General features: G+C 54.0%; 1 protein-coding gene across 2 annotated transcripts in view; it reads left to right on the top strand.

Annotated features, from left to right (window-relative positions):
• LOC140405330 (uncharacterized) overlaps window positions 1-21,712 on the top strand; it is a 280,714-nt gene extending 259,002 nt beyond the window's left edge. For both annotated transcript variants that reach the window (XM_072493621.1, XM_072493622.1), the window contains one exon: window positions 21,373-21,712. In XM_072493621.1, coding sequence (XP_072349722.1) covers window positions 21,373-21,480 — 108 coding nt within the window. In that variant the 3' untranslated portion in view covers window positions 21,481-21,712. The remainder of the gene's footprint in view (window positions 1-21,372) is intronic.
• Window positions 21,713-23,376: the final 1,664 nt, after the last annotated feature.

Here is a 23,376-nt window from a genome sequence, read left to right on the forward strand (position 1 = left end):
TCTCCACCAGTACTGTACCCCAGTGTTATACAGTGACAGAACCGTCTCCACCAGGACTGTACGCCAGTGTTATACAGCGACAGACCCGTCCCCACCAGTACTGTACCCCAGTGTTATACAGTGACAGACCCGTCCCCACCAGTACTGTACCCCAGTGTTATACAGTGACTGACCCGTCCCCACCAGTACTGTACCCCAGTGTTATACAGTGACAGACCCGTCCCCACCAGTACTGTATCCCAGTGTTATACACTGACAGACCCGTCCCCACCAGTACTGTACCCCAGTGTTATACAGTGACTGACCCGTCCCCACCAGTACTGTACCCCAGTGGTATACAGTGACAGGCCCGTCCCCACCAGTAGTGTACCCCAGTGTTATACAGTGACAGACCCGTCCCCACCAGTACTGTACCCCAGTGTTATACAGTAACAGACCCATCCCCACTGTACCCCAGTGTTATACAGTGACTGACCTGTCCCCACCAGTACTGTATCCCAGTGTTATACAGTGACAGACCCGTCCCCACCAGTACTGTACCCCAGTGTTATAGTGACAGACCCGTCCCCACCAGTACTGTACCCCAGTGTTATACAGAGACAGGCCCGTCCCCACCAGTACTGTACCCCAGTGTTATACAGCGACAGACCCGTCCCCACCAGTACTGTACCCCAGTGTTATACGGTGACAGACCCATCCCCACCAGTACTGTACCCCAGTGTTATACAGAGACAGACCCGTCCCCACCAGTACTGTATCCCAGTGTTATACAGTGACAGACCCGTCCCCACCAGTACTGTACCCCAGTGTTATAGTGACAGACCCACCCCAACCAGTACTGTACCCCAGTGTTGTACAGTGACAGACCCGTCCCCACCAGTACTGTACCCCAGTGTTACACAGTGACAGACCCGTCCCCACCAGTACTGTACCCCAGTGTTATACAGTGACTGACCCGTCCCCACCAGTACTGTACCCCAGTGATATACAGTAACAGACCCCTCCCCACCAGTACTGTACCCCAGTGTTATACAGTGACAGGCCCGTTCCCACCAGTACTGTACCCCAGTGTTATACAGTGACAGACCCGTCCCCACCAGTACTGTACCCCAGTGTTATACAGTGACTGACCCGTCCCCACCAGTACTGTACCCCAGTGTTATACAGTAACAGACCCCTCCCCACCAGCACTGTACCCCAGTGATATACAGTGACTGACCCGTCCCCACCAGTACTGTACCCCAGTGTTATACAGTGACAGACACGTCCCCACCAGTACTGTACCCCAGTGTTATACAGTGACTGACCCGTCCCCACCAGTACTGTACCCCAGTGTTATACAGTGACAGACCCGTCCCCACCAGTACTGTACCCCAGTGTTATACAGTGACAGACCTGCCCCCACCAGTACTGTACCCCAGTGTTATACAGTAACAGACCCCTCCCCACCAGTACTGTACCCCAGTGTTATACAGTGACAGACCCGTTCCCACCAGTACTGTACCCCAGTGTTGTACATCGACAGACCCGTCTCCACCAGTACTGTACCCCAGTGTTACACAGTGACAGACCAGTCCCCACCAGTACTGTACCCCAGTGTTATACAGTGACAGACCCGTCCCCACCAGTACTGTACCCCAGTGTTATACAGTGACAGACCCGTCCCCACCAGTACTGTACCCCAGTGTTACACAGTGACAGACCAGTCCCCACCAGTACTGTACCCCAGTGTTATACAGTGACAGACCCGTCCCCACCAGTACTGTACCCCAGTGTTATACAGTGACAGACCCGTCCCCACCAGTACTGTACCCCAGTGTTATACAGTGACAGACCCGTACCCACCAGTACTGTACCGCAGTGTTATCCAGTGACAGACCCGTCCCCACCAGTACTGTACCCCAGTGTTATACAGCGACAGACCCGTCCCCACCAGTACTGTAACCCAGTGTTATACAGTGACAGACCCGTCCCCACCAGTACTGTACCCCAGTGTTATACAGTGACAGACCCTTCCCCACCAGTACTGTACCCCAGTGTTATACAGTGAGAGAACCGTCTCCACCAGTACTGTACCCCAGTGCTATACAGCGACAGACCCATCCCCACCAGTACTGTACCCCAGTGTTATACAGCGACAGACCCGTCCCCACCAGTACTGTACCCCAATGTTATACAGTGACAGAACCGTCTCCACCAGTACTGTACCCCAGTGTTATACAGCGACAAATCCGTCCCCACCAGTACTGTACCCCAGTGTTATACAGTGACAGACCCGTCCCCATCAGTACTGTACCCCAGTGTTATACAGTGATAGACCCGTCCCCACCAGTACTGTACCCCAATGTTATACAGTGACAGAACCGTCGCCACCAGTACTGTACCCCAGTGTTATACAGCGACAGACCCGTCCCCACCAGTACTGTACCCCAGTGTTATACAGTGACAGACCCGTCCCCACCAGTACTGTACCCCAGTGTTATACAGTGACAGACCCGGCCCCACCAGCACTGTACACCAGTGTTATACAGTGACGCACCCGTCCCCACCAGTACTGTACCCCAGTGTTATACAGTGACAGACCCGGCCCCACCAGCACTGTACCCCAGTGTTATACAGTGACAGACCCGTCCCCACCAGTACTGTACCCCAGAGTTATACAGTGACAGACCCGGCCCCACCAGTACTGCACCCCAGTGTTAAACAGTGACAGACCCTTCCGCACCAGCACTGTACCCCAGTGTTATACAGTGACAGACCCGTCCCCACCAGTACTGTAGCCCAGTGATATACAGTGACAGACCCGTCTCCACCAGTACTGTACCCCAGTGTTATACAGTGACATACCCGTCCCCACCAGTACTGTACCCCAGTGTTATACAGTGACAGACCCGTCCCCACCAGTACTGTACTCCAGTGTTGTACAGTGACAGACCCGTCCCCACCAGTACTGTACCCCAGTTTTATACAGAGACGGACCCGGTCCCACCAGTACTATACCCCAGTGTTATACAGTGACAGGCCCGTCCCCACCAATACTGTACCCCAGTGTTATACAGTGACAGACCCGTCCCCACCAGTACTGTATCCCATGTGTTATACAGTGACAGACCCGTCCCCACCAGTACTGTACCCCAGTGTTACACAGTGACAGACCCGTCCCCACCAGTACTGTATCCCAGTGTTATACAGTGACAGACACATCCCCACCAGCACTGTACCCCAGTGTTACACAGTGACAGAACCGTTCCCACCAGTACTGTACCCCAGTGTTACACAGTGACAGAACCGTCCCCACCAGTACTGTACCCCAGTGTTATACAGAGACAGACCCGTCCCCACCAGTACTGTACCCCAGTGTGATACAGTGACAGACCCGTCCCCACCAGTACTGTACCCCAGTGTTATACAGTCACAGACCCGTCCCCACCAGTACTGTACCCCAGTGTTATACAGTGACAGACCCGGCCCCACCAGCACTGTACCCCAGTGTTATACAGTGACAGACCCGTCCCCACCAGTACTGTACCCCAGTGTTATACAGTGACAGACCCGGCCCCACCAGTACTGTACCCCAGTGTTATACAGTGACAGACCCGTCCCCACCAGTACCGTACCCCAGTGTTATACAGTGACAGACCCGTCCCCACCAGTACTGTACCCCAGTGTTATACAGTGACAGACCCGTACCCACCAGTACTGTACCGCAGTGTTATCCAGTGACAGACCCGTCCCCACCAGTACTGTACCCCAGTGTTATACAGCGACAGACCCGTCCCCACCAGTACTGTAACCCAGTGTTATACAGTGACAGACCCGTCCCCACCAGTACTGTACCCCAGTGTTATACAGTGACAGACCCTTCCCCACCAGTACTGTACCCCAGTGTTATACAGTGAGAGAACCGTCTCCACCAGTACTGTACCCCAGTGCTATACAGCGACAGACCCATCCCCACCAGTACTGTACCCCAGTGTTATACAGCGACAGACCCGTCCCCACCAGTACTGTACCCCAATGTTATACAGTGACAGAACCGTCTCCACCAGTACTGTACCCCAGTGTTATACAGCGACAAATCCGTCCCCACCAGTACTGTACCCCAGTGTTATACAGTGACAGACCCGTCCCCATCAGTACTGTACCCCAGTGTTATACAGTGACAGACCCGTCCCCACCAGTACTGTACCCCAGTGTTATACAGTGACAGACCCGTCCCCACCAGTACTGTACCCCAGTGTTATACAGCGACAGACCCGTCCCCACCAGTACTGTACCCCAGTGTTATACAGTGACAGACCCGTCCCCATCAGTACTGTACCCCAGTGTTATACAGTGACAGACCCGTCCCCACCAGTACTGTACCCCAGTGTTATACAGCGACAGACCCGTCCCCACCAGTACTGTACCCCAGTGTTATACAGCGATAGACCCGTCCCCACCAGTACTGTACCCCAATGTTATACAGTGACAGAACCGTCGCCACCAGTACTGTACCCCAGTGTTATACAGCGACAGACCCGTCCCCACCAGTACTGTACCCCAGTGTTATACAGTGACAGACCCGTCCCCACCAGTACTGTACCCCAGTGTTATACAGTGACAGACCCGGCCCCACCAGCACTGTACACCAGTGTTATACAGTGACGCACCCGTCCCCACCAGTACTGTACCCCAGTGTTATACAGTGACAGACCCGGCCCCACCAGCACTGTACCCCAGTGTTATACAGTGACAGACCCGTCCCCACCAGTACTGTACCCCAGAGTTATACAGTGACAGACCCGGCCCCACCAGTACTGCACCCCAGTGTTAAACAGTGATAGACCCGTCCCCACCAGTACTGTACCCCAGTGTTATACAGTGACAGACCCTTCCGCACCAGCACTGTACCCCAGTGTTATACAGTGACAGACCCGTCCCCACCAGTACTGTAGCCCAGTGATATACAGTGACAGACCCGTCTCCACCAGTACTGTACCCCAGTGTTATACAGTGACATACCCGTCCCCACCAGTACTGTACCCCAGTGTTATACAGTGACAGACCCGTCCCCACCAGTACTGTACTCCAGTGTTGTACAGTGACAGACCCGTCCCCACCAGTACTGTACCCCAGTTTTATACAGAGACGGACCCGGTCCCACCAGTACTATACCCCAGTGTTATACAGTGACAGGCCCGTCCCCACCAATACTGTACCCCAGTGTTATACAGTGACAGACCCGTCCCCACCAGTACTGTATCCCATGTGTTATACAGTGACAGACCCGTCCCCACCAGTACTGTACCCCAGTGTTACACAGTGACAGACCCGTCCCCACCAGTACTGTATCCCAGTGTTATACAGTGACAGACACGTCCCCACCAGCACTGTACCCCAGTGTTACACAGTGACAGAACCGTTCCCACCAGTACTGTACCCCAGTGTTACACAGTGACAGAACCGTCCCCACCAGTACTGTACCCCAGTGTTATACAGAGACAGACCCGTCCCCACCAGTACTGTACCCCAGTGTGATACAGTGACAGACCCGTCCCCACCAGTACTGTACCCCAGTGTTATACAGTCACAGACCCGTCCCCACCAGTACTGTACCCCAGTGTTATACAGTGACAGACCCGGCCCCACCAGCACTGTACCCCAGTGTTATACAGTGACAGACCCGTCCCCACCAGTACTGTACCCCAGTGTTATACAGTGACAGACCCGGCCCCACCAGTACTGTACCCCAGTGTTATACAGTGACAGACACGTCCCCACCAGCACTGTACCCCAGTGTTATACAGTGACAGACCCGTCCCCACCAGTACTGAATCCCAGAGTTATACAGTGACAGACCCGTCCCCACCAGTACTGTACCCCAGTGTTATACAGTGACAGACCCGTCCCCACCAGTACTGTACCCCAGTGTTATACAGTGACAGCCCCGGCCCCACCAGTACTGTACCCCAGTGTTATACAGTGACAGACACGTCCCCACCAGCACTGTACCCCAGTGTTATACAGCGACAGACCCATCCCCACCAGTACTGTACCCCAGTGTTATACAGTGACAGACCCGGCCCCACCAGTACTGTACCCCAGTGTTATACAGTGACAGCCCCGTCCCCACCAGTACTGTACCCCAGTGTTATACAGTGACAGACACGTCCCCACCAGTACTGTACCCCAGTGTTATACAGTGACAGACCCGTCCCCACCAGTACTGTATCCCAGTGTTATACAGTGACAGACCCGTCCCCACCAGTACTGTACCCCAGTGTTATACAGTGACAGACCCGTCCCCACCAGTACTGTACCCCAGTGTTATACAGCGACAGACCCGTCCCCACCAGTACTGTACCCCAGTGTTATACAGTGACAGACCCGTCCCCACCAGTACTGTACCCCAGTGTTATACAGAGACAGACCCGTCCCCACCAGTACTGTATCCCAGTGTTATACAGTGACAGACCCGACCCCACCAGTACTGTACCCCAGTGTTATACAGTGACAGACCCATCCCCACCAGTACTGTACCCCAGTGTTATACAATGACAGACCCGGCCCCACCAGTACTGTACCCCAGTGTTATACAGTGACAGACCCGGCCCCACCAGCACTGTACCCCAGTGTTATACAGCGACAGACCCGTCCCCACCAGTACTGTACCCCAGAGTTATACAGTGACAGACCCGTCCCCACCAGTACTGTATCCCAGTGTTATACAGTGACAGACCCGTCCCCACCAGTACTGTACCCCAGTGTTATACAGACACAGACCAGTCCCCACCAGTACTGTACCCCAGTGTTATACAGTGACAGACCCATCCCCACCAGTACTGTACCCCAGTGTTATACAGTGACAGACCCGTCCCCACCAGTACTGTACCCCAGTGTTATACAGTGACAGACCCGGCCCCACCAGTACTGTACCCCAGTGTTATACAGTGACAGACCCGTCCCCACCAGTACTGTGCCCCAGTGTTATACAGTGACAGACCCGTCCCCACCAGTACTGTACCCCAGTGTTATACAGTGACAGACCAGTCCCCACCAGTACTGTGTCCCAGTGTTATACAGGGACTGACCCGTCCCCACCAGTACTGTACCCCAGTGTTATACAGTGACAGACCCGCCCCCACCAGTACTGTACCCCAGTGTTATACAGTGACAGACCCGTCCCCACCAGTACTGTACCCCAGTGTTATACAGCGACAGACCCGTCCCCCCAGTACTGTACCCCAGTGTTATACAGTGACAGAACCGTCCCCACCAGTACTGTACCTCAGTGTTATACAGTGACAGACCCGTCCCCACCAGTACTGTACCCCAGTGTTATGCAGTGACAGACCCATCCCCACCAGTACTGTACCCCAGTGTTATACAGTGACAGACCCGTCCCCACCAGTACTGTACCCCAGTGTTATACAGTGACAGACCCATCCCCACCAGTACTGTACCCCAATGTTATACAGTGACAGACCCGTCCCCACCAGTACTGTACCCCAGTGTTATACAGTGACAGACCCGGCCCCACCAGTACTGTACCCCAGTGTTATAGTGACAGAACCGTCTCCACCAGTACTGTACCCCAGTGTTATACAGCGACAGACCCGTACCTACCAGTACTGTACCCCAGTGTTATACAGTGACAGACCCGTCCCCACCAGTACTGTACCCCAGTGTTATACAGTGACAGACCCGTCCCCACCAGTACTGTACCCCAGTGTTATACAGTGACAGACCCGTCCCCACCAGTACTGTACCCCAGTGTTATACAGTGACAGAACCGTCTCCACCAGCACTGTACCCCAGTGTTATACAGTGACAGACCCGTCCCCACCAGTACTGTACTCCAGTGTTATACAGTGACAGACCCCTCCGCACCAGTACTGTACCCCAGTGTTATACAGTGACAGACCCTTACCCACCAGTACTGTACCCCAGTGTTATACAGTGACAGAACCGTCTCCACCAGTACTGTACCCCAGTGTTATACAGTGACAGAACCGTCTCCACCAGGACTGTACGCCAGTGTTATACAGCGACAGACCCGTCCCCACCAGTACTGTACCCCAGTGTTATACAGTGACAGACCCGTCCCCACCAGTACTGTACCCCAGTGTTATACAGTGACTGACCCGTCCCCACCAGTACTGTACCCAAGTGTTATACAGTGACAGACCCGTCCCCACCAGTACTGTATCCCAGTGTTATACACTGACAGACCCGTCCCCACCAGTACTGTACCCCAGTGTTATACAGTGACTGACCCGTCCCCACCAGTACTGTACCCCAGTGGTATACAGTGACAGGCCCGCCCCCACCAGTACTGTACCCCAGTGTTATACAGTGACAGACCCGTCCCCACCAGTACTGTACCCCAGTGTTATACAGTAACAGACCCATCCCCACTGTACCCCAGTGTTATACAGTGACTGACCTGTCCCCACCAGTACTGTATCCCAGTGTTATACAGTGACAGACCCGTCCCCACCAGTACTGTACCCCAGTGTTATAGTGACAGAACCGTCTCCACCAGTACTGTACCCCAGTGTTATACAGCGACAGACCCGTACCTACCAGTACTGTACCCCAGTGTTATACAGTGACAGACCCGTCCCCACCAGTACTGTACCCCAGTGTTATACAGTGACAGACCCGTCCCCACCAGTACTGTACCCCAGTGTTATACAGTGACAGACCCGTCCCCACCAGTACTGTACCCCAGTGTTATACAGTGACAGAACCGTCTCCACCAGCACTGTACCCCAGTGTTATACAGTGACAGACCCGTCCCCACCAGTACTGTACTCCAGTGTTATACAGTGACAGACCCCTCCGCACCAGTACTGTACCCCAGTGTTATACAGTGACAGACCCTTACCCACCAGTACTGTACCCCAGTGTTATACAGTGACAGAACCGTCTCCACCAGTACTGTACCCCAGTGTTATACAGTGACAGAACCGTCTCCACCAGGACTGTACGCCAGTGTTATACAGCGACAGACCCGTCCCCACCAGTACTGTACCCCAGTGTTATACAGTGACAGACCCGTCCCCACCAGTACTGTACCCCAGTGTTATACAGTGACTGACCCGTCCCCACCAGTACTGTACCCAAGTGTTATACAGTGACAGACCCGTCCCCACCAGTACTGTATCCCAGTGTTATACACTGACAGACCCGTCCCCACCAGTACTGTACCCCAGTGTTATACAGTGACTGACCCGTCCCCACCAGTACTGTACCCCAGTGGTATACAGTGACAGGCCCGCCCCCACCAGTACTGTACCCCAGTGTTATACAGTGACAGACCCGTCCCCACCAGTACTGTACCCCAGTGTTATACAGTAACAGACCCATCCCCACTGTACCCCAGTGTTATACAGTGACTGACCTGTCCCCACCAGTACTGTATCCCAGTGTTATACAGTGACAGACCCGTCCCCACCAGTACTGTACCCCAGTGTTATAGTGACAGACCCGTCCCCACCAGTACTGTACCCCAGTGTTATACAGAGACAGGCCCGTCCCCACCTGTATTGTACCCCAGTGTTATACAGCGACAGACCCGTCCCCACCAGTACTGTACCCCAGTGTTACACGGTGACAGACCCATCCCCACCAGTACTGTACCCCAGTGTTATACAGAGACAGACCCGTCCCCACCAGTACTGTATCCCAGTGTTATACAGTGACAGACCCGTCCCCACCAGTACTGTACCCCAGTGTTATAGTGACAGACCCACCCCAACCAGTACTGTACCCCAGTGTTGTACAGTGACAGACCCGTCCCCACCAGTACTGTACCCCAGTGTTACACAGTGACAGACCCGTCCCCACCAGTACTGTACCCCATGTGTTATACAGTGACTGACCCGTCCCCACCAGTACTGTACCCCAGTGATATACAGTAACAGACCCCTCCCCACCAGTACTGTACCCCAGTGTTATACAGTGACAGGCCCGTTCCCACCAGTACTGTACCCCAGTGTTATACAGTGACAGACCCGTCCCCACCAGTACTGTACCCCAGTGTTATACAGTGACTGACCCGTCCCCACCAGTACTGTACCCCAGTGTTATACAGTAACAGACCCCTCCCCACCAGTACTGTACCCCAGTGTTATACAGTGACAGACCGTCCCCACCAGTACTGTACCCCAGTGTTATACAGTGACTGACCCGTCCCCACCAGTACTGTACCCCACTGTTATACAGTAACAGACCCCTCCCCACCAGTACTGTACCCCAGTGTTATACAGTGACAGACCCGTCCCCACCAGTACTGTACCCCAGTGTTATACAGTGACAGACACGTCCCCACCAGTACTGTACCCCAGTGTTATACAGTGACTGACCCGTCCCCACCAGTACTGTACCCCAGTGTTATACAGTAACAGATCCCTCCCCACCAGTACTGTACCCCAGTGTTATACAGTGACAGACCGTCCCCACCAGTACTGTACCCCAGTGTTATACAGTGACTGACCCGTCCCCACCAGTACTGTACCCCACTGTTATACAGTAACAGACCCCTCCCCACCAGTACTGTACCCCAGTGTTATACAGTGACAGACCCGTCCCCACCAGTACTGTACCCCAGTGTTATACAGTGACAGACACGTCCCCACCAGTACTGTACCCCAGTGTTATACAGTGACTGACCCGTCCCCACCAGTACTGTACCCCAGTGTTACACAGTGACAGACACGTCCCCACCAGTACTGTACCCCAGTGTTATACAGCGACAGACCCGTCCCCACCAGTACTGTACCCCAGTGTTATACAGTGACAGACCCGTCTCCACCAGTACTGTACCCCAGTGTTACACAGTGACAGACCAGTCCCCACCAGTACTGTACCCCAGTGTTATACAGTGACAGACCCGCCCCCACCAGTACTGTACCCCAGTGTTATACAGTGACAGACCCGTTCCCACCAGTACTGTACCCCAGTGTTGTACAGCGACAGACCCGTCTCCACCAGTACTGTACCCCAGTGTTACACAGTGACAGACCAGTCCCCACCAGTACTGTACCCCAGTGTTATACAGTGACAGACCCGTCCCCACCAGTACTGTACCCCTGTGTTATACAGTGACAGACCCGTCCCCACCAGTACTGTACCCCAGTGTTATACAGTGACAGACCCGTCCCCACCAGTACTGTACCCCAGTGTTATACAGTGACAGACCCGTCCCCACCAGTACTGTAACCCAGTGTTATACAGTGACAGACCCGTCCCCACCAGTACTGTACCCCAGTGTTATACAGTGACAGCCCCGTCCCCACCAGTACTGTACCCCAGTGTTATACAGTGACAGAACCGTCTCCACAAGTACTGTACCCCAGTGCTATACAGCGACAGACACATCCCCACCAGTACTGTACCCCAGTGTTATACAGCGACAGACCCGTCCCCACCAGTACTGTACCCCAATGTTATACAGTGACAGAACCGTCTCCACCAGTACTGTACCCCAGTGTTATACAGCGACAGACCCGTCCCCACCAGTACTGTACCCCAGTGTTATACAGTGACAGACCCGTCCCCATCAGTACTGTACCCCAGTGTTATACAGTGATAGACCCGTCCCCACCAGTACTGTACCCCAATGTTATACAGTGACAGAACCGTCTCCACCAGTACTGTACCCCAGTGTTATACAGCGACAGACCCGTCCCCACCAGTACTGTACCCCAGTGTTATACAGTGACAGACCCGTCCCCACCAGTACTGTACCCCAGTGTTATACAGTGACAGACCCGGCCCCACCAGCACTGTACCCCAGTGTTATACAGTGACAGACCCGTCCCCACCAGTACTGTACCCCAGAGTTATACAGTGACAGACCCGGCCCCACCAGTACTGTACCCCAGTGTTAAACAGTGATAGACCCGTCCCCACCAGTACTGTACCCCAGTGTTATACAGTGACAGACCCTTCCGCACCAGCACTGTACCCCAGTGTTATACAGTGACAGACCCGTCCCCACCAGTACTGTAGCCCAGTGATATACAGTGACAGACCCGTCTCCATCAGTACTGTACCCCAGTGTTATACAGTGACAGACCCTTCCGCACCAGCACTGTACCCCAGTGTTATACAGTGACAGACCCGTCCCCACCAGTACTGTAGCCCAGTGATATACAGTGACAGACCCGTCCCCACCAGTACTGTACCCCAGTGTTGTACAGTGACAGACCCGGCCCCACCAGTACTATACCCCAGTGTTATACAGTGACAGGCCCGTCCCCACCAATACTGTACCCCAGTGTTATACAGTGACAGACCCGTCCCCACCAGTACTGTATCCCATGTGTTATACAGTGACAGACCCGTCCCCACCAGTACTGTACCCCAGTGTTACACAGTGACAGACCCGTCCCCACCAGTACTGTATCCCAGTGTTATACAGTGACAGACACGTCCCCACCAGCACTGTACCCCAGTGTTACACAGTGACAGAACCGTCCCCACCAGTACTGTACCCCAGTGTTACACAGTGACAGAACCGTCCCCACCAGTACTGTACCCCAGTGTTATACAGAGACAGACCCGTCCCCACCAGTACTGTACCCCAGTGTGATACAGTGACAGACCCGTCCCCACCAGTACTGTACCCCAGTGTTATACAGTGACAGACCCGTCCCCACCAGTACTGTACCCCAGTGTTATACAGTGACAGACCCGGCCCCACCAGCACTGTACCCCAGTGTTATACAGTGACAGACCCGTCCCCACCAGTACTGTACCCCAGTGTTATACAGTGACAGACCCGGCCCCACCAGTACTGTACCCCAGTGTTATACAGTGACAGCCCCGGCCCCACCAGTACTGTACCCCAGTGTTATACAGTGACAGACACGTCCCCACCAGCACTGTACCCCAGTGTTATACAGCGACAGACCCATCCCCACCAGTACTGTACCCCAGTGTTATACAGTGACAGACCCGGCCCCACCAGTACTGTACCCCAGTGTTATACAGTGACAGCCCCGTCCCCACCAGTACTGTACCCCAGTGTTATACAGTGACAGACACGTCCCCACCAGTACTGTACCCCAGTGTTATACAGTGACAGACCCGTCCCCACCAGTACTGTATCCCAGTGTTATACAGTGACAGACCCGTCCCCACCAGTACTGTACCCCAGTGTTATACAGTGACAGACCCGTCCCCACCAGTACTGTACCCCAGTGTTATACAGTGACAGACCCATCCCCACCAGTACTGTACCCCAGTGTTATACAGTGACAGACCCGTCCCCACCAGTACTGTACCCCAGTGTTACACAGTGACAGACCCGTCCCCACCAGTACTGTACCCCAGTGTTATACAGTGACAGACCCGGCCCCACCAGCACTGTACACCAGTGTTATACAGTGACAGGCCGTCCCCACCAGTACTGTACCCCAGTGTTATACAGTGACAGACGCGTCCCCACCAGTACTGTACCCCAGTGTTATACAGCGACAGACCCGTCCCCACCAGTACTGTACCCGAGTGTTATACAGTGACAGACCCGGCCCCACCAGTACTGTACCCCAGTGTTATACAGTGACAGACCCCTCCCCACCAGTACTGTACCCCAGTGTTATACAGTGACAGACCCGTCCCCACCAGTACTGTACCCCAGTGTTATACAGTGACAGACCCGTCCCCACCAGTACTGTACCCCAGAGTTATACAGAGACAGACCCGTCCCCACCAGTACTGTGCCCCAGTGTTATACAGTGACAGACCCGTCCCCACCAGTACTGTACCCCAGTGTTACACAGTGACAGACCCATCCCCACCAGCACTGTACCCCAGTGTTATACAGTGACAGACCCGTCCCCACCAGTACTGTATCCCAGTGTTATACAGTGACAGACCCGACCCCACCAGTACTGTACCCCAGTGTTATACAGTGACAGACCCATCCCCACCAGTACTGTACCCCAGTGTTATACAGTGACAGACCCGGCCCCACCAGTACTGTACCCCAGTGTTATCCAGTGACAGACCCGGCCCCACCAGCACTGTACCCCAGTGTTATACAGCGACAGACCCGTCCCCACCAGTACTGTACCCCAGAGTTATACAGTGACAGACCCGTCCCCACCAGTACTGTATCCCAGTGTTATACAGTGACAGACCCGTCCCCACCAGTACTGTACCCCAGTGTTATACAGTGACACACCCGTCCCCACCAGTACTGTACCCAAGTGTTATACAGTGACAGACCCGTCCTCACCAGTACTGTACCCCAGTGTTATACAGTGACAGACCCATCCTCACCAGTACTGTACCCCAGTGTTATACAGTGACACACCCGTCCCCACCAGTACTGTACCCAAGTGTTATACAGACACAGACCCGTCCCCACCAGTACTGTACCCCAGTGTTATACAGTGACAGACCCGTCCCCACCAGTACTGTACCCCAGTGTTATACAGTGACAGACCCGGCCCCACCAGTACTGTACCCCAGTGTTATACAGTGACAGACCCGTCCCCACCAGTACTGTGCCCCAGTGTTATACAGTGACAGACCCGTCCCCACCAGTACTGTACCCCAGTGTTATACAGTGACAGACCCATCCCCACCAGTACTGTACCCCAGTGTCATACAGTGACAGACCCGTCCCCACCAGTACTGTACCCCAGTGTTATACAGCGACAGACCCGTCCCCACCAGTACTGTACCCCAGTGTTATACAGTGACAGACCCGTCCCCACCAGTACTGTACCCCAGTGTTATACAGTGACAGACCCGTCCCCACCAGTACTGTACCCCAGTGTTATACAGTGACAGACCCGTCCCCACCAGTACTGTACCCCAGTGATATACAGTGACAGACCCGTCCCCACCAGTACTGTACCCCAGTGTTATACAGTGACAGACCCGTCCCCACCAGTACTGTACCCCAGTGTTATACAGTGACAGACCCGTCCCCACCAGTACTGTACCCCAGTGTTATACAGTGACAGACCCGTCCCCACCAGTACTGTACCCCAGTGTTATACAGCGACAGACTCGGCCCCACCAGTACTGTACCCCAGTGTTATACAGTGACAGACCCGTCCCCACCAGTACTGTACCCCAGTGGTATACAGTGACAGACCCGTCCCCACCAGTACTGTACCCCAGTGTTATACAGTGACAGACCCGCCCCCACCAGTACTGTACCCCAGTGTTATACAGTGACAGACCCGTTCCCACCAGTACTGTACCCCAGTGTTGTACAGCGACAGACCCGTCTCCACCAGTACTGTACCCCAGTGTTACACAGTGACAGACCAGTCCCCACCAGTACTGTACCCCAGTGTTATACAGTGACAGACCCGTCCCCACCAGTACTGTACCCCAGTGTTATACAGTGACAGACCCGTCCCCACCAGTACTGTACCCCAGTGTTATACAGTGACAGACCCGTCCCCACCAGTACTGTACCCCAGTGTTATACAGTGACAGACCCGTCCCCACCAGTACTGTAACCCAGTGTTATACAGTGACAGACCCGTCCCCACCAGTACTGTACCCCAGTGTTATACAGTGACAGCCCCGTCCCCACCAGTACTGTACCCCAGTGTTATACAGTGACAGAACCGTCTCCACAAGTACTGTACCCCAGTGCTATACAGCGACAGACACATCCCCACCAGTACTGTACCCCAGTGTTATACAGCGACAGACCCGTCCCCACCAGTACTGTACCCCAATGTTATACAGTGACAGAACCGTCTCCACCAGTACTGTACCCCAGTGTTATACAGCGACAGACCCGTCCCCACCAGTACTGTACCCCAGTGTTATACAGTGACAGACCCGTCCCCATCAGTACTGTACCCCAGTGTTATACAGTGATAGACCCGTCCCCACCAGTACTGTACCCCAATGTTATACAGTGACAGAACCGTCTCCACCAGTACTGTACCCCAGTGTTATACAGCGACAGACCCGTCCCCACCAGTACTGTACCCCAGTGTTATACAGTGACAGACCCGGCCCCACCAGAACTGTACACCAGTGTTATACAGTGACGCACCCGTCCCCACCAGTACTGTACCCCAGTGTTATACAGTGACAGACCCGGCCCCACCAGCACTGTACCCCAGTGTTATACAGTGACAGACCCGTCCCCACCAGTACTGTACCCCAGAGTTATACAGTGACAGACCCGGCCCCACCAGTACTGCACCCCAGTGTTAAACAGTGATAGACCCGTCCCCACCAGTACTGTAGCCCAGTGATATACAGAGACAGACCCGTCCCCACCAGTACTGTACCGCAGTGTTATACAGTGACAGACCCGTCTCCATCAGTACTGTACCCCAGTGTTATACAGTGACAGACCCTTCCGCACCAGCACTGTACCCCAGTGTTATACAGTGACAGACCCGTCCCCACCAGTACTGTACCCCAGTGTTGTACAGTGACAGACCCGGCCCCACCAGTACTATACCCCAGTGTTATACAGTGACAGGCCTGTCCCCACCAATACTGTACCCCAGTGTTATACAGTGACAGACCCGTCCCCACCAGTACTGTATCCCATGTGTTATACAGTGACAGACCCGTCCCCACCAGTACTGTACCCCAGTGTTACACAGTGACAGACCCGTCCCCACCAGTACTGTATCCCAGTGTTATACAGTGACAGACACGTCCCCACCAGCACTGTACCCCAGTGTTACACAGTGACAGAACCGTCCCCACCAGTACTGTACCCCAGTGTTACACAGTGACAGAACCGTCCCCACCAGTACTGTACCCCAGTGTTATACAGAGACAGACCCGTCCCCACCAGTACTGTACCCCAGTGTGATACAGTGACAGACCCGTCCCCACCAGTACTGTACCCCAGTGTTATACAGTGACAGACCCGTCCCCACCAGTACTGTACCCCAGTGTTATACAGTGACAGACCCGGCCCCACCAGCACTGTACCCCAGTGTTATACAGTGACAGACCCGTCCCCACCAGTACTGTACCCCAGTGTTAAACAGTGACAGACCCGGCCCCACCAGTACTGTACCCCAGTGTTATACAGTGACAGCCCCGGCCCCACCAGTACTGTACCCCAGTGTTATACAGTGACAGACACGTCCCCACCAGCACTGTACCCCAGTGTTATACAGCGACAGACCCATCCCCACCAGTACTGTACCCCAGTGTTATACAGTGACAGACCCGGCCCCACCAGTACTGTACCCCAGTGTTATACAGTGACAGCCCCGTCCCCACCAGTACTGTACCCCAGTGTTATACAGTGACAGACACGTCCCCACCAGTACTGTACCCCAGTGTTATACAGTGACAGACCCGGCCCCACCAGTACTGTACCCCAGTGTTATACAGTGACAGACCCCTCCCCACCAGTACTATACCCCAGTGTTATACAGTGACAGACCCGTCCCCACCAGTACTGTACCCCAGTGTTATACAGTGACAGACCCGTCCCCACCAGTACTGTACCCCAGAGTTATACAGAGACAGACCCGTCCCCACCAGTACTGTACCCCAGTGTTATACAGTGACAGACCCGTCCCCACCAGTACTGTACCCCAGTGTTACACAGTGACAGACCCGTCCCCACCAGTACTGTACCCCAGTGTTATACAGTGACAGACCCGTCCCCACCAGTACTGTACCCCAGTGTTATACAGTGACATACCCGGCCCCATCAGTACTGTACCCCAGTGTTACACAGTGACAGACCCGTCCCCACCAGTACTGTGCCCCAGTGTTATACAGTGACAGACCCGTCCCCACCAGTACTGTACCCCAGTGTTACACAGTGACAGACCCATCCCCACCAGCACTGTACCCCAGTGTTATACAGTGACAGACCCGTCCCCACCAGTACTGTATCCCAGTGTTATACAGTGACAGACCCGACCCCACCAGTACTGTACCCCAGTGTTATACAGTGACAGACCCATCCCCACCAGTACTGTACCCCAGTGTTATACAGTGACAGACCCGGCCCCACCAGTACTGTACCCCAGTGTTATCCAGTGACAGACCCGGCCCCACCAGCACTGTACCCCAGTGTTATACAGCGACAGACCCGTCCCCACCAGTACTGTACCCCAGAGTTATACAGTGACAGACCCGTCCCCACCAGTACTGTATCCCAGTGTTATACAGTGACAGACCCGTCCCCACCAGTACTGTACCCCAGTGTTATACAGTGACACACCCGTCCCCACCAGTACTGTACCCAAGTGTTATACAGTGACAGACCCGTCCTCACCAGTACTGTACCCCAGTGTTATACAGTGACAGACCCATCCTCACCAGTACTGTACCCCAGTGTTATACAGTGACACACCCGTCCCCACCAGTACTGTACCCAAGTGTTATACAGTGACAGACCCGGCCCCACCAGTACTGTACCCCAGTGTTATACAGACACAGACCCGTCCCCACCAGTACTGTGCCCCAGTGTTATACAGTGACAGACCCGTCCCCACCAGTACTGTACCCCAGTGTTATACAGTGACAGACCCGGCCCCACCAGTACTGTACCCCAGTGTTATACAGTGACAGACCCGTCCCCACCAGTACTGTGCCCCAGTGTTATACAGTGACAGACCCGTCCCCACCAGTACTGTACCCCAGTGTTATACAGTGACAGACCCATCCCCACCAGTACTGTACCCCAGTGTCATACAGTGACAGACCCGTCCCCACCAGTACTGTACCCCAGTGTTATACAGCGACAGACCCGTCCCCACCAGTACTGTACCCCAGTGTTATACAGTGACAGACCCGTCCCCACCAGTACTGTACCCCAGTGTTATACAGTGACAGACCCGTCCCCACCAGTACTGTACCCCAGTGTTATACAGTGACAGCCCCGTCCCCACCAGTACTGTACCCCAGTGATATACAGTGACAGACCCGTCCCCACCAGTACTGTACCCCAGTGTTATACAGTGACAGACCCGTCCCCACCAGTACTGTACCCCAGTGTTATACAGTGACAGACCCGTCCCCACCAGTACTGTACCCCAGTGTTATACAGTGACAGACCCGTCCCCACCAGTACTGTACCCCAGTGTTATACAGCGACAGACTCGGCCCCACCAGTACTGTACCCCAGTGTTATACAGTGACAGACCCATCCCCACCAGTACTGTACCCCAGTGTTATACAGTGACACACCCGTCCCCACCAGTACTGTATCCCAGTGTTATACAGTGACAGACCCGTCCCGACCAGTACTGTACCCCAGTGTTACACAGTGACAGACCCGTCCCCACCAGTACTGTAGCCCAGTGTTATACAGTGACAGACCCATCCCCACCAGTACTGTATCCCAGTGTTGTACAGTGACAGACCCGGCCCCACCAGTACTATACCCCAGTGTTATACAGTGACAGGCCCGTCCCCACCAATACTGTACCCCAGTGTTATACAGTGACAGACCCGTCCCCACCAGTACTGTATCCCATGTGTTATACAGTGACAGACCCGTCCCCACCAGTACTGTACCCTAGTGTTATACAGTGACAGACCCGTCCCCACCAGTACTGTACCCCAGTGTTATACAGTGACAGACCCGTCCCCACCAGTACTGTACCCAGTGTTATACAGTGACAGACCCGTCCCCACCAGTACTGTACCCCAGTGTTATACAGTGACAGACCCATCCCCACCAGTACTGTACCCAGTGTTATACAGTGACAGACCCTTCCCCACCAGTACTGTACCCCAGTGTTATACAGTGACAGACCCGTCCCCACCAGTACTGTACCCCAGTGTTATACAGTGACAGACCCGTCCCCACCAGTACTGTACCCCAGTGTTATACAGTGACAGACCCGTCCCCACCAGTACTGTACCCCAGTGTTATACAGTGACAGGCCCGTCCCCACCAGTACTGTACCCCAGTGTTATACAGTGACAGACCCGTCCCCACCAGTACTGTACCCCAGTGTTACACAGTGACAGACCCGTCCCCACCAGTACTGTACCCCAGTGTTATACAGTGACAGACCCGTCCCCACCAGTACTGTACCCCAGTGTTATACAGTGACAGACCCGTCCCCACCAGTACTGTACCCCAGTGTTATACACTGACAGACCCGTCCCCCCAGTACTGTACCCAGTGTTATACAGTGACAGACCCTTCCCCACCAGTACTGTACCCCAGTGTTATACAGTGACAGACCCGTCCCCACCAGTACTGTACCCCAGTGTTATACAGTGACAGACCCGTCCCCACCAGTACTGTACCCCAGTGTTATACAGTGACAGACCCGTCCCCACCAGTACTGTACCCCAGTGTTATACACTGACAGACCCGTCCCCCCAGTACTGTACCCCAGTGTTATACAGTGACAGACCCGTCCCCACCAGTACTGTACCCCAGTGTTATACAGTGACAGACCCGTCCCCACCAGTACTGTACCCCAGTGTTATACACTGACAGACCCGTCCCCCCAGTACTGTACCCCAGTGTCACACAGTGACAGACCCGGCCCCACCAGCACTGTACCCCAGTGTTATACAGTGACAGACCCGTCCCCACCAGTACTGTACCCCAGTGTTATACAGCGACAGACTCGGCCCCACCAGCACTGTACAATGGCGCGCCGCCTCGACTGTCGGAATCCTCCGGTCCGCTGGTGCCTCGAACGTTTTGCTCTGCTGCCCCGCCCCGCTGCAGGGCTGGGGTGGAAGGCACCTCCAGCGGTACAGGAAGGTGCCGCCCTTACTGAACGCACGGCTGCAGGTTTGAATCCGCTTTTGTGGATTCATCTTTCACACAGGCAGTGCGAGGATAATGGTACAAAACGGCAGACTGTCTCAGCACGTCTGACAGCATCTGTGGAGAGAAGAGAGCGAACGTTTCGAGTCTGGATGAGTTTTTGTCAAATCTGCTTGGACAAAGTGTCATCCGGACCTAAAATGTTAGTTTTGTTCCCTCTCCACAGCTGCTGTCAGACCTGTGATGGTTAAAATTCGCAGCGGTGAGAAAGAACATCAAGCTGTGTATTTGAAACAAAGCTAGTTTATTTACACTACTTTAAATGATTAGCACACCTTACTCAGTAATAGCTGAGAAAATAACAGTGTTAAATCTATGGTGCAGAATCTATAATATCTCTCAACCTTTCGTTAACACCCTCTCCCAGAATCCTCAGAGTCACAGTATATTTATAGGACTGCTCTGCTGTGCCATCTAGTGTTGAGATACATGAACATCACCTTGTTAACCTTTTACACTCCCTACATTATACATATCATTCCAAGGCCTGCTGAGATTCTCCAGCATTTTCTGTTTTTGTTTTGGTCTCCGCAGTCAATCGCTTTTCACCAGGATGAATGTTGTCGGGCGTTTTGGAGTTACTGCTGTGCTGATTTTAATTTCTGTTACAGACCAAAGACTGCCTGATGGGTGTCAAAGAGATGGATTGGAATCAGTTCAAGGATGTGACAAGTCGGCAAGGCACATTCCCAGAAGCCCTTACTGAGCGCGTGGATTGAGCACCAATCCTGGGATTGATAATAGCGGCTCCTATTCCATTGAGAAAGGCCCCATGTTGCTCCTTATGTCCAAAGCGAGCATCAGTGAGCAGCGTCACAGGACAGTCTGGTTTCCCCTGACCCAGTGGAAAGGCTGGAGACTCGAGGTGGCGTCACATTCTCTGTTTGTACGCTTCTGCTTTGACGTCCATTTTGTTAGATGCACTGCAATAAAAAACTGTACTGAGGAAAAGCCGAATGTTATTTGACTCTTATCTTCCAACACACTTTGTCATCAGTTGGATTAAAAGGAGATATCTGATTGGTTGCTGGTCCGATGCCTCACCCTGCTTCAAACACCTGCTTCTGAAATCAGACTTTTCTGGCTCGTGGTCACAAGGGCGGCAATCACACAGGACAGAAGGCCATTCGGCCCATTGTACGTGTGTTGGTTCTTTGGAAGCGAGACATATTGGGCGGAATTTAAAGCCCCCCCTTTCCGAGGCCGGTTTGGTGATGGGATTGCGGGGGGAGTGGGGGGGGGGGGGGGGACGGGGACGGCGGAGAGGGGGGGGAGGACGGCGGAGGGGGTGGGGGGGTTGGGGGGTGGGGGGGGGGACGGCGGAGAGGGGGGGGGGGAGGACGGCGGAGGGGGCCCTTCCTGTTATCGCTCCTCTTTGGCCGGTGTCCATCCTCGATCCGCGGCCTCAAGTGGCAGCAGCCACAGCCTCCCTGACAGGCCTGCCGCTCTCGGTGCCACCCGTGCTCTTGCCAGCTCTCCTGTCAGTGGGCAAGGGCCCGGTCTCCTACATGATAACGCCGCCCGTCACGCGTCAAGCTTTTTAAAGTTTCTCGTGCACTGACAAGGTCACCCAGTGGCTCAAACAAAAACCTGTGACAGTTGGGAGGCAGGTGGAACCTGGATTGCTGACCAGAGGTCCGGGTGACCGGTTACCGCATCTGTTTTCCTGATTTTGAAACTGTAAAGATTCACTTTCACAGACTTCATGAATGAACCCAAAAGGTATTTATTAATTAGAATTGCACAGCAGCCTCATGGGTGTCGCCAGCTCCCAAAATGTCTCTGCCTTGGGGCCACGGTGGCGATTCCACACCGAGTCCCGATTGGTCAACCAGGCCATGTGACCCTTACTCTGCTGTGTTGCCCTGAAAGGGACAATCACCACAGAAACACAAAAAGCAAAATTCTGTCGCTTGAATAATTCCAAGTGTAAACACAAAATTGTAGCTTGAAATAGCTATCGAGCTAACCGGCCGATTTAATATTGGGCGATTGCACCCTTTCCTGGCATGGATCTGTTGAATCTCTGCGGTGACCCGTCGATGAGGCAGACAAAACAAATCATTGCTGGAAATGGGTACGCTCGCCCCAATGGCGGCCCAGTTTGTCGATGTTTTCCAAAGGCGCACTGCATTGAGTCGCTCAAACTGCGGCAAATCATTTTCCACATGGGGACACACGAGGTCGTTTCCTTAGGTAAATCCGAATTTTCTCTGAATGAGGACAGATTATGAATGGCGGAGGAGCAAAGAGTTTTGGGTGTCGCCAAAGGCACAAATGACCTCAAGCTCGTGCTCAGGCGCGGCCAATAATCAGGAGGGTTAATGAAATGCTGGCCTTTATGTCAAGTGGGCTGCAATCCGAATTACATCACAGCTGCACAGAGGGCGAGATCGACCAGCCGCGTTATGCCCGAAAAGCAGCGCTGCACGGCGCAACGCGGCCGGCAGATGCCGGGAGATCCCGCTTCTGGGATCTAACCTGCTCGCCTCGCGAGATCTAACGCAATCTCACGGGACGTCACAATGTGAATCCTGCCCATTGTGGGCAGGAATTACTTTTTGGCAAATCTCCATATTAGAGCGAGACAGCTGGTTTCACTCTAATATCCTCCC

The sequence above is a fragment of the Scyliorhinus torazame genome, chromosome X (genome assembly GCF_047496885.1).
Source record: "Scyliorhinus torazame isolate Kashiwa2021f chromosome X, sScyTor2.1, whole genome shotgun sequence".
Classification (NCBI taxonomy): domain Eukaryota; kingdom Metazoa; phylum Chordata; class Chondrichthyes; order Carcharhiniformes; family Scyliorhinidae; genus Scyliorhinus; species Scyliorhinus torazame.